Source organism: Bos javanicus, chromosome 6 (genome assembly GCF_032452875.1).
Source record: "Bos javanicus breed banteng chromosome 6, ARS-OSU_banteng_1.0, whole genome shotgun sequence".
In the NCBI taxonomy this organism is placed as follows: Eukaryota; Metazoa; Chordata; class Mammalia; order Artiodactyla; family Bovidae; genus Bos; species Bos javanicus.
Window position 1 is genome coordinate 84,267,709 of NC_083873.1, and position 13,680 is coordinate 84,281,388.

Sequence of the window (13,680 nt, forward strand, 5' to 3'; positions counted from 1 at the left end):
GATATTTAACCATCTTGTTCTCTGTCATCCCCTTCTCCTCCTGCCTTTGATCTTTCCCAGCATCAGAGTCTTTTCCAGTGAGTCAGCTCTGCATCAGGTGGCCAAAGTATTGGAGCTTCAGCTTCAGCATCAGTCTTTCCAATGAATAATCAGGGTTTATTTCCTTTAGGATTGACTGGTTGATCTCCTTGCTGCCCAAAGGGAATCTCAAGATTCTTCTCTACCACAACAGTTCAAAGGCATCAATTCTTCAGCAGTCAACCTTTTTTATTGTCCAGTTCTCACATCCATACATGACTACTGGAAAAACCATAATATTGACTATATGGACCTTTGTAGGCATAGTAATGACTTTGCTTTTTAATACACTGTCTAGGTTTGTCTTTGCTTTAGTTGCAAGGAGCAATAGTTCTTCTCCAGTAGCATATTGGACCCCTCTGACCTGAGAGCTTCATCTTTCACTGTCATGTCTTTTTGCCTTTTCATACCATTCATGGGGTTCTTGAGGCAAGAACGCTGAAGTGGTTTGCCATTCCCTTCTCCAGTAGGCCACATTTTATCAGAACTCTCCCCCATGACCCATCCATCTTGGGTGGCCCTACATGTCATGACTCATGGTTTCATTGAGTTAAGCAAAGTTGTGATCCATGATTCAGGTCTTCATTCTGTCTTCCCTCTGATGGATAAGATGCTTGTGCAAGTTTCTTGATGGGAGAGACTGGCTGTGGAGAAAACTGGGTCTTGTTCTGGTGGGCAAGGCTATGCTCACTAAGTCTTTAATCCAATTTTCTGCTGATGGTTGAGGCTGTGTAATGGCAGAAATGAAAGAAGCCTACACCTTGGAAGAAAAGCTATGACAAACTTAGACAGCATATTAAAAAGCAAAGATATTACCTTGCTGACAAAAGTCTGTAAGGTCAAAGCTATGGTTTTCCCAGTAGTCATGTATGGATATGAAAATTGGACAATAAAGAATGCTGAGCATCAAAGAATTGATGCTTTTGAACTGTGGTGTTGGAAAAGACTTTTGAGAGTCCCTTGGACTGCAAGGAGACCAAACCAGTCAATCCTAAAGGAAATCAGTCCTGAATATTCATTGGAAGGACTGATTCTGAAGCTGAAGCTCCAATCCTTTGGTCACCTGATGCAAAGAGCTGATTCATTGGAAAAGACCCTGATGCTGGGAAAGATTGAAGGTAGGACGAGAAGTGGACAACAGAGGATGAGATGGTTGGATGGCATCACTGACTCGATGAACATGAATTTGAGCAAGCTCCAGGAGTGGGTGAAGGACAGGGAAGCCTGGTGTGCTACAGTCTATGCGGTCACAAAGAGTTGAACACAACTGAGTGACTGAACTGAACTGTACTGAATGGCAATAATGGTCACCTCCTTCAAAATGCTTTATGCCAGCATGCCAGGCCTCCCAGAACTGTTGTAGTCAGTTCCCCTGTCCCCACGACAGGCCACTGTTGACCCACACCTTCCCTGGAGACTCCCAAGCACACACAGGCAAGTCTGACTCATTCTGTTATGATGTCACTGCTCCTTTCTCCAGGGTCCTGGTGCACACAAGGTTTTATTTGTGTTCTCCAAGAGTCTCTGTTTCCCCAGTCCTGTAGAATTGGTAGAACTTAGTTATTCATGAAGTTCAAGGGGCCCAGGAAAGGGAGGAGCATGGGTGACTTCCAGGTTTCTTATTAGCATAATTAGGTTTTTCTTAAGTTTCAGAATTTTCTGTGAAACACCCACATTGAAGTGTGCATAGGCAAACATATATTTCTAGAACCAGGACCAAAATTTAGACTGGAAATAGAAACTTGGATTTCCATAGCCTAGGAAACCATGGTGTGAGTGAATGAGATGCCCTTGAGAGAATGAAAATTTGATAACTGGAGAAGCAGATAAAGATCCAAGAAAAAGGAATATTTTGAACATTAGAGTATGGAATTTTCAAGAGAAAGTGGGCAACTAAGTAACAGGCTGATGAGCAACTTAGAGCTTTTGTCATTGAAACACTGTTGGAAATAGCAGCTATTTTATTCTGGAAATTACAAATAATTCATATGAAGATAATACTTTATTTTAAGATCCTCCTATAGTATTTTGTTTTAAATGTTATGCCTTGGATTCTATTTACTGATGGTTGATGAAATTGAAGAAAGTGGAGAAAACCACTAGACCATTCAGGTATGACCTAAATCAAATCCCTTGTGCCTATACAGAGGAAGTGAGCAACAGATTTAAGAGACTAGATCTGATAGAGTGCTTGATGAACTGTGGACAGAAGTTCCTGATATTGTACAGGAGATGGGAATCAAGACCACCCCCAAGAAAAAGAAATGCAAAAAGCACAATGGCTGTCTGAGGAGGCCTTACAAAGAGCTGTGAAAAGAAGGGAAGTGAAAAGGAAAGGAGAAAAGGAAAGATATACCCATTTGAATACAGAGTTCCAAAGAATAGCAAGAAGAGATAAGAAAGACTTCCTCAGCGATCAATGCAAAGAAATAGAGGAAAACAACAGAATGGGAAAGACTAGAGATCTCTTCAAGAAAATTAGAGATACCAAGGGAACATTTCATGCAAAGATGAGCTCAGTAAAGGACAGAAATGGTAGGGACCTAACAGAAGCAGAAGATATTAAGAAGAGGTGGCAAGAATACGCAGAAGAACTGTACAAAAAGATCTTCATGACCCAGATAATCACGATGGTGTGATCACTCACCTAGAGCCAGACATCCTGGAATGTGAAGTCAAGTGGCCCTTAGGAGCCGTAACTATGAACAAAGCTAATGGAGGTGATGGAATTCCAGTGGAGCTATTTCAAATCCTGAAAGATGATGCTGTGAAAGTGCTGCACTCAATATGCCAGCAAATTTGGAAAACTCAGCAGTGGCCACAGGACTGGAAAAGGTCAGTTTTCATTCCAATCCCAAAGAAAGGCAATGCCAAAGAATGTTCAAAGTACCACACAATTGCACTCATTTCATATGCTAGTAAAGTGATGCTTAAAATTCTCCAAGCCAGGCTTCAGCAATACATGAACCGTGAACTTCCGGATGTTCCAGCTGGTTTTAGAAAAGGCAGAGGAACCAGAGATGAAATTGCCAACATCCGCTGGATCATGGAAAAAGCAAGAGAGTTCCAGAAAAACATCTATTTCTGCTTTATTGACTATACTAAAGCCTTTGACTGTGTGGATCACAATAAACTGTGGGAAATTCTGAAAGAGATGGGAATCCCAGACCACCTGACCTGCCTCTTGAGATATCTGTATGCAGGTCAGGAAGCAACAGTTAGAACTGGACATGGAACAACAGACTGGTTCCAAATAGCAAAAGGAGTTCGTCAAGGCTGTATATTGTCACCCTGCTTATTTGACTTATATGCAGAGTACATCATGAGAAACGCTGGGCTGGAAGAAGCACAAGCTGGAATCAAGATTGCCAGGAGAAATATCAATAAGCTCAGATATGCAGATGACACCACCCTTTAGGGCAGAAAGTGAAGAAGAACTAAAGAACCTCTTGATGAAAGTGAAAGAGGAGAGTGAAAAAGTTGGCTTAAAGCTGGACATTGAGAAAACTAAGATCATGGCATCCAGTCCCATCACTTCATGGCAAATGGATGGGGAAACAGTGGAAACAGTGTCAGACTTTATTTTTCTGGGCTCCAAAGTCACTGCAGATGGTGACTGAAGCCATGAAATTAAAAGACATTTACTCCTTGGAAGGAAAGTTATGACCAACCTAGACAGCATATTAAAAAGCAGAGACATTACTTTGTCAACAAAGGTCCATCTAGTCAAGGCTATGGTTTTTCCAGTGGGCATGTATGGATGTGATAGTTGGACAATAAAGGGATCTGAACGCTAAAGAATTGATGCTTTTGAACTGGTGTTGGAGAAGACTCTTGAGAGTCCCTTGGACTACAAGGAGATCCAACAAGTCCATCCTAAAGGAATTCAGTCCTGAATATTCATTGGAAGGACTAATGTTGAAGCTGAAACTCCAATACTTTGGCCACCTGATGGGAAGAGATGACTCATTTGAAAAGACCCTGATGCTGGGAAAGATTGAGGGCAGGAGGAGAAAGGGAAGACAGAGGATGAGATGGTTGGATGGTATCACTGACTCCATGGACATGGGTTTGGGTGGACTCGGGAGTTGGTGATGGACAGGGAGGCCTGGCATGCTGCAGTTCCTGGGGTCACAAGGAGTCGGACACGACTAAGTGACTGAACTGAACTGAACTGATGAACAGATCTGAGATCTTAAATATTTATAGCAAAAAAAAAAAAAAAATGAGTCAAATGAAAAGAAAGAAATATAGTAGGAAGGAGTACCAAGAAGAGAAAATAAAAAATCTCCTCCACTATGCTATTTTACATAGGACACTTATTTGTTATTAAACCAAGAGATGTGGCTTAGGTCCCTATTTGTTCTAACTAGTTTCCTAAAATCAAACAAGTCAAAAAACCCAATTCTATAATATAGCCACTGATAACACTTAGAATCTGCCTGCAGTGTAGGAGACCTGGGTTTGATCCCTGGTTTGGGAAGATCCCCTGGAGACAGGAAAGGTTACCCACTCCAGTATTCTCGCCCGGAGAATTCCATAAATTATACAATCCATGGCATTGCAAAGAGTCAGACATGACTGAGAGCCTTTCACTTTCATTTTTCCCTCAAAATCATCTTGCAAATTCTTTCTTTTGGATTTAAAGAATGAGTAAGGCACATTGTAACCCACGACTTAACACAGAACAGATACAAAATTAATCTGTTAAATTATATCACATATGAACAATTCAAACTATTTTTTACTGACCAGATTAACAGCTTTAGCTTCAAATTATAATCAGAAGTCAGTATTTTAGATCTACATACCTGAACTTGATAATGTGAGACTTGACAAATTTTCCCCTCAATGAAGATTTATGAAATGCATTTTTTACCTGTTCCAAAAATATTCAAAATATGTCAGCAAGGATAATTTTCTAAAATTCTGCAAACTGATTCAAAGCTTAAAACATTTTTAAAAACAAAACACACTGACCGACATTTCACAATTGCTGAACTTGAGGAGTCTCTTTTTGTACTCTGTTCAGTGATTTCAACTGAACTCTGACTTAAGAATTATGTGAGCTGGAGAACCATAGGAGGGGGACCTAGGAGTGATGTCTGCTGTGCTACACTCGGAAAGAGATAAAAGAGAGTAAACAGACTGGGTTTTGAAAAGCAAGAGAAGTATTCACTCTATGAGATAGAGACTTTTACTGTAGGTAGACAAAGGAAATGGAAAAAACTGTGGCAGGTGGTAGGTCATAAATTCAATCCATGGCCTCACCATCCTGAACACACTGGGTCTCATCTGATCTCAGAAGCAGAGTTAGGCTAGGTTAGTACTTGGAAGAGATAATGAATGTGAGAATGAATGCATAACGGTGTTACATGGTTCTCAAACCTAGTGAAAAATATTACCAAATATCCCGTCATAATCTACACCCAATTCAGCACTCAAGATGCTCTTAGGAAGGCTCAGATGAACTGGGATACATAGCCGATGGTGTGTGTGTGTTAGTTGCTCAGTTGTGTCTGACTCTTTGCAACGCCATGGACTATAGCCCGCCAGGCTCCTCTGGCCATGGGATTTTCCAGACAAGAATACTGGAGTGGGTTGCCATTTCCTTCTCCAGGGGATTTTCCCAACCCAGAGATCAAACCTGGGTATCCTGTTTTGGCAGGCAGATTACCACTGAGCCACCTGGGAACCAAACACAGATACTACGGGCTGGTGACTAATTGACAATGAGCCTTTTTATTCTTTCTTACATTTTGTTTGACTTCTGACTTTGTTCCCAAGGACAGTTACTTCAATTATGAATAAATCAGCACAATTCAATTGAGCCCTCTAATGACAGCATTCATTTGGAAATAAATTTAAAGGTTTTTTTTTTTAATCAAATAACTTCAAAATTAATTGTTTTGAAGAGTACTAGAGTCCTATTTATATTCCTTTATGTTTAAGTCAGTCTGAATCTTATACAAAATTTAGTGACTGGCACAGAAAACAAGAAAAACAGTTGCATTTTTACTTAATATATTTACTTCCATTTCCTTTCCTTTACTATATATTACATTTATATTACATTATTTTTATATATAATACTATATATTACATTATACTTTACTATATATTACATTTCATTTCCTTTACTATATATTACATTTCCTTTTGTTTACAATATATTACATATTTTATATATATATACTTAAAATATGTATGTATGTGTGTGTATATATATATACACACACATACATATCTTTAAGCAGATATATTTCCTTAAAAAGAGCTTATTTGATATTTCCCTGATTTGGTGTTTACAAATACAAATTCAACCAAGATTTGATCTCCTCAGCAAAGTATCCAAATCCTTAGGCTTCTAATTTACCAGACAGTTTCCAGGTGGACCACTGCCATTCTGTTCTCTCTCAGGATATTGGAAAACAGTTTGGGAATTTTCTAGTCTAGTGGCTTAATTTTCACATAAGGGAATTTTTCCAGAATGGCAAAGAGATGTGCCAAATGACACATCATTGGCTAGTAGATGGTCCTAGAAGTAGGTGTCCCAGCTCCTAGTTTAGGGTGCTTTTCATCACATCATTTCACAAATAACCTCACAGACTATCAGGAAACTTCCAAAGTATTCTCTAAGTAGTCTGACAATGATAAGTCTTCACCCAGGCTCTTGCTCTTTTGGCCTATACTGCTAAGTTTTCCCAGGTGGTGCTAGTGGTAAAGAACCCGTCTGCCAATGCAGGAGACGTAAGAGATTCGGGTTCGATCTCTGGGTTGGGAAGATGCCCTGGAGGAGGTCACAGCAACCCACTCCAGTATTCTTGCCTGGAGAATCCCACAGACAAAGGGGCCTGGTAGGCTATGGTCCGCAAGGATCACTAAGAGTCAGACATGACTGAATCGACTTAGCATGCATGCCTAGTTTTCCACTATTTATAATATTTCATTTATTCCTCAGGATACATGTTGATGACCTAAGGATAAAGATGAATATCCAAGGATTTCCTATAGATTTATGTACTAAAAACTTGTCCAAGGTTGGATACTTTTTAGTACTAAAATACTACTCAAGTACCTGTCTGAATAGTTTCAATCTTGTGTCTTCTGCTAAAGGTCTCTTCTTGAGGAAATCAATGACACAACAACCATATTTTGGGTCACCCTCACATTCCCAGAATTTCTGGACTCTGCTGATCAATAGTGTATCACTAGCTAAAGAAGGGTAAGTAAGAAGGACAAATAGAAAAGACTAAAGGTCACTAGGTTTAGTCCTATAAGGAATATTCCTCCAAGTCATGTATTGTCAATTTTGTTTTATATCTCTCAGGTAGGGTCTCTCCCCATTTTGCAAAGATATAAAAGCTCAGTTGAATGGACATTTGAGAAGCTAGGATACCAAAAATTTTTGGTAGAAAGTGATAGCAAATGTCCTAGAAATGGGGGGAAATGCTTACCATTGATTCAATTTTCTGGCTCATTTTTGTGAAATTTTCAGAAGCCTCTTTTCCAAACTCATCATATACTTTGTTACTTGTAAATGACAATGTGCTGTAGTAATTGTAGGTCTTCTTTTGATCTATAAGGAAAGAGGCAAAAATGTATCATTCTTTTTCTCAGATGTGTGTAAAGCATCAGGCATTTCCTTGTTTGGTAGTTGCTAGACAGAATGAGACAGGAAAAAATTTCCCACCCAGATTATCTCCATCATCCTGCTCTGAGCTTCATGGTTATCTCAAAAATAAAAGACAACAACTTTCATCATTATAAGATTTAGAGTGTAAAATCATTATAAGATTTAGAGTGTAAAATCCATACGAAATGCTCGGTGTTCCCGTACGCTAATTAGTCACATGGATATTTCTGAATAAACCACAAGAAGCAGCTAGTCAGGCCATCTGAACTTCTGAATAGATTCAGAAGCTTCCCAACAGCAAACACATCTTTATATTTTAAAAGTAGATTTCTTCCAATTCCGTAAACTACCCATCAATTCTGGCTGCAAGGACTCTAGAATAAGAAAATTTATTCTGGCTAAAGAAGGAGGTGAAGGTAGGGATTAAAATGCCAGGAGTTCAGTGTATAGAATTTTAAGGAGCTAGAGTTGCCACCTTGGTAACCCTCCAGGGACACTACATAGTCTCACCTGGTTCCCTTGGCTCTCCATTTATTTTCTCCCTCCAGCCAGAGGCATTGGCTTTTTTGTTTCTTTAGCCAATGTCTCCACTTTCTGCATCCAGTTCAAGCAGCCCAAGTTTTTGGTCTGCTGAAGAATTAATGCAGCATAGCTTTTCTTCTACTCTCTTTTACATGAAGCAAGCACAGAGCTAAGAAGATTCTTTCAATGAGATATTAATGCTGACTATGTTTTGTGTGAGAGATTGTGCCAAGCATTAGGAATACAATGGTGACCAAGACTGTTGTGTATGGTTATAATAGGAAAATGGAGTTTGCCTCATTCAACCTGAGTTTCTCTCTTGCTTCTCATTCTTTCTCTCACTTAAACACCAGAGGGAAAGGAAATTAACATTAGACACCTGTATCCCTAGCATATTCACATGTCTCACTCAGTTTAAAATAACCCTCATAAGAAAGCAATGTTATCTGCATCTAACAGTAAGGACTGTAGTCTCAGAAATGTAAATGCATTTGTCCAACCTCAACATAAGATTGCCAGAAAAGATTAAATTGGGTTTCAACCTAACATCTAACTCCCAAAGCACACATTTTCATGATACACTGCTTCTTGGAATGGAGAAAACCAAACTCACTCACTGAAGCCATAGGAGAAATCTCTAGTTATGCATGAGAGCTATCAAAAAAAAAAAACAAACACAACTCTACCAGATCATTCTGGTCATTCTGAGGATTTATTGGGATAGAAAGGGAAGCCACTGGTCAGACTTGGACAAGACCTGGGGAAAGAGTAGTGATTTGTAAAGGAGATGGATGGTGCTGAACGATCAAGCTCTCCTAAGCATTTGCCACCTAAGTGAGGGTCTAGGGAGGATTTTCCTTCCTCCTTTCCTGGCCCTGAATGGCCTGTGTGACCTGAAATGCAAACAGATCACAATATACACAATTTCAAGTATGATTTTTAATATATTGAAATAGTGACCAACAGTTTACCTTCAGTCTAAAGCTAGGTCCAAGACTCGGCATTTCTAACAAGCCCCTAGGTTCTGCTGATGTTGCTGGTACCAAATCACACAATGAATAGTAAGTTTCTAAAAAAGAGGTAAACATACTCTTCTATATCCTTAGACTTGTTTTTTTTAATTATTAGATTGAATTATTTGAAAATGCCATTTATATAGGTTAAAAATGGTCAAATATCAGCAATTTCATATGCTACAACTAAATTAACAAATTACTATAATCAATATTTTAATTTGCCTGATAGAGTCAAATAGGTTGCTAGGTGTCAAAACACATTTGCAGTTGACAGAATTATATGGCATGTGTAGTTGATGAAAAATACCAGAGAGTGTTAACAGAAAAGTAAGAAAAATGAACATGAGTTGGCTAATAATATTCTAACAGAAATTATTCACTGTAGGTGATTCTATAACCCACAGTGATGTTCATAGGAGACATACTGCTATTGTTCAAGTTACTGAAGAGATAGAAACATAGTCCCAAAGGCCACCAGACAAACTGCACACACAGTTCTATGTTGCCTGGGTTTTATGCCAAAATGATGTTTTTCCAAGCCTGATCATCTCCATCTTTATCTGCCTGTTTCTACAATAGATTTGTTTGGCTCACTTTGGTTCTCTAGGCATGACAGCTCCTAAATGCTCATGTGCTTTATCTACTCTGTTCTTATGTTACATCTGTAAACAGAAGATAGGGGACAAATATGACAGCAACACATATCATAACAATCCCTATTTATTCAGGTATATTGTGTGAGCAGTGGAAGTTGTGTGTTCCACATTACTCAGGTGATCATCCCAACAATAGGATATATAGGAACAGGGCACTGGAGAAATATTACCAGGTTTTTATTGTATGTGTATGAGTAAATTTTGTAAGCTTTATAATACATGACTTGGAAAGAGGCAAAGGGGAAGTACTAAGGAAAATTTTCTCTCACTGAAGTAATGAGATCCCTAACATTACTAGGAATTCCTTGTTAAGTCAGACAAGCCTAAATATGCTCCCAGAAAATATCATAGGTATGATTCATTCATTTTCATCATTCAGCATTCAATAAACATTAGTTATCTAACATGTGCTAGGAACTTGCTAAGTTCTAGAAATACAAAAGTGCATAAAACATAGTCTTAGACATCCATGGAAATGAATAATGATGTTTGCAGCATAATGAGACTTAGTATATTCAGAACAGAGCTATAGAATTATAAAATTATTTAAGCTATTCTTTTTATATTAAAAACATGTTTCAGAGAAATTATCAAAATGCAGATACTACAAATTCAAAGACCTGCATGTAGGCAAATTCTATCCCCCTTTCAAAAAAATCTTTAAATACTTTTTATTTAAATTTTCCAGAAATAATCCACCTTGTTTAGGAAATGAAGATTGGATTTGTGTCTGTTGGCACAAGATAACCAATTTACAAATCACCATCTTTCTTCACAGGAAAGCAACTTCTGCAAATTCCCAATTAAATTACAAACATGTGATTAGCTTTTTTGGTTACAGGGCCTTAAATATCAACACATTATCTAGTCACTAAGGGAGATATTAAACCAATAGATCAAAATGGAGTCAACTAATTAAAACCTGAGACAGAGTAAGAAGGAAACTTCAGAAGGGTTGTTATGCCCTGGAAAAACAGTTCTGAAGTACCCTGGGGAGTTTTCTAATAACAGAGAAGTGTTCATGGTTCATCTAGCAGGGAGGTACCTGATTACCACAGAGTGAACCTCTTTATAATTAACCTTTTCAGCATATCCTGTCTTCTTTAATCACTTGCAATATATCCCAAGATGATTTTAAAATAACAACAATAGACATTTATTCAACATATACTACTATAAGCATTTTTCCAGCTTACTAGTACAGAATAGAGCCTACCAGTTTATAATCTCTGATTGTATAATTTATTGAACTGTAAGGATTTCAATGAGTTGGAGTTATTTTAAATCAAGATGATTTAAAACCCTATGACCACAAACCTCTCCAAACATTGGACTCTACCTTTCCTATGGTTTTCCCAAAATTAAGACTTGATTATTGCTTGTCAGTGAATATGAAAACTAGCATGATATTCCCAGCAGGAAGCATTGCTACATCAAAGATAGAAGAATCTTCCTTGGCTTGTGCATATTAAATGAGTAACAAGGCAGGTAAAGATCCTTTTGAACTATCTATGCAAACAAATTATGGTAATGAATGAATAAGCCTGAGACAAATCAAAACAGAAATGTAGATCAGGAAATATTTGAGGTAAATCACATGATACCAGGGCAACCCATACTTACTATATCTTGCATAATGAATGATGAGTCCAATGCACACTGCCAGGACAATTAAGGAAATAAAGGTGATGAGGCCGACAACCCAGGGCTCCAGACAAGCCCTCTTCCTGGCCCTCACCACAGATGACCTGAGAAAGAAAGCAAACGGATGGATTATATTATAATGTACACCACATCCACTCCTTAGGTGAAACAGATATTCCTGGGGAATTAATTCAGGACACTCAGAAGGAAGAATACTGTTTTGGTTTAAAACATACCCCAATCCCAGGCTGCTGAAGCCATTCCTGGCTCTGGTTGCCTGACCTTAGGCAGGTAATTTGATTTCTCTGTGCCTCAGTTTCCTTGCTCAAAAAATGAAGATGATAACGATAGCACCAATCTCAGAGGATTATCATTAAGGATTAAATGAATTACTGTAGGTAAAGTGCCTACAACAGCGCCTAGCATGTAGCAAGTGCAATGTAAGAGTTCGCTATGATTTACTGAGCTGGTCACATGCAAGATACTTTCAGGCACTGTACAAGCTATGAAAATATTTAAAGCCTATTTCCATCATATAATTTTAAAATGGCCTATGATACATGTTAGGGCTTCCCTGATGGCTCAGTGAGTAAAAAATCTGCCTGCAATGCAAAAGACACAGGAGATGCAGGTTCAAGTCCTAGGTCTGGAAGAGCTCCTGCAGAAGGAAATGGCAACCCACTCCAGTATTCTTGCCTGGAAAAGAATTCCTCCCATGGACAGAGGAGCCTGGTGGGCTACAGGCCAAAGGGCTGCAAAGAGTTGAATTCAACTGAGTGACTAAACACACAGACCACCAGGGAACTCCCTAAATCCTAAACTTTGGGGCTTCACAGGTGGCACTAGTGGTAAAGAACCTCCTTGCCAATATAGAAGTAACTCAGTCCCTGGGTCAGGAAGATCCCATAGAGTCAAACACGACTGATGCCACTTAGCATGCACATGATATATGTTATAGATTGAACCATATCAGGTTCCAGGCAAAGCTCCTAATTCTATTCTCATAATATTTTTCTGAAACAAACTTCGAGGATACACATAACTCTAGAAAAGAACCAGAGTTCTTTTCTACAGAGCCAGAGTGTTTGAACTGATGTTTACCTCTAAACTTCAGCAATGCTTCAGGAAATCCCCTCTGCATGCAACTTCCTCAACCTCTCCCATTTGTTCTGCTTTAAAAATATGTTACTGAAAAATGCTGATCAACCTGCTTTTTGTTTGATTAGTAAAGTTACCATTCCCTTGTGTTACAATAGCTTCTAAACAAACTCAAAAGTTAGAGAAAATGAGAAGTCAGAGTGGGCCAAGTTGTTGAATCATCATGCTGTTATTTTCGATTTCTTGGGGTATTTATCATGCTGGTAGAAACAAGGCATGTGTTCTTGTCTCCACAGAAGGCTGGTACATGAGAACTGGGGGAAAGGAGAGGGTTATCCTGGAAGGTGGATTCAGAATAAAGAGAATTCCAAGCCCAACCCTTTCCTTACCAACTTGGACAAGTTATTTAGACCCTGAACTAAGTTCCTCTATCTGGCAATAAGAGACAGGCCACCCACTGTCTAAAGCACATGGTTGACTGTAGGACCCTGATTGAGATCACAAATGTGAAAACTTCTTGAAAATTGTGAAGAATTTTACAGTAAATAATTGTTGCTTACAGAAACCAAAGGGACTCCATTTCCTGGTGATTCAGGACTTGTTTAGTCACTAAGTCATATCCAACTCGTTCGTGACCCCATGGACTGTAGCCCGGCAGGCTCCTCTGTCCATGGGATTTCCCAGACAAGAATACTGGAACGGGTTGCCATGCCCTCCTCCAGGGGGTCTTCTGGACCCAGGGATTAAACCCACATCTCCACATTAGCAGGTGGATTCTTTATCACTGGGCCACCAGGGAAGCTTGATACAGGACTGCTGCTGCTGCTGCTAAGTCGCTTCAGTCATGTCCGACTCTGTGCGACCCCATAGACGGCAGCCCACCAGGCTCCCCTGTCCCTGGGATTCTCCAGGCAAGAACACTGGAGTGGGTTGCCATTTCCTTCTCCAATGCATGAAAGTGAAAAGTGAAAGTGAAGTCGTTCAGTCGTGTCCGACTCTTAGCGACCCCATGGACTGTAGCCTACCAGGC

The 13,680-nt window shown here is 39.2% G+C and overlaps 1 protein-coding gene across 1 annotated transcript in view; it reads right to left on the reverse strand.

The window, feature by feature from the left end:
- Positions 1-13,680, reverse strand: part of LOC133249636 (transmembrane protease serine 11E-like) — a 57,902-nt gene that overhangs the window by 26,336 nt on the left and 17,886 nt on the right. The window contains exons 2-4 of the mRNA XM_061420368.1: positions 11,532-11,656; positions 7,536-7,657; positions 4,890-4,957 (exon numbers count right to left, since the gene is read on the reverse strand). Coding sequence (XP_061276352.1) covers positions 4,890-4,957; positions 7,536-7,657; positions 11,532-11,656 — 315 coding nt within the window. The remainder of the gene's footprint in view (positions 1-4,889; positions 4,958-7,535; positions 7,658-11,531; positions 11,657-13,680) is intronic.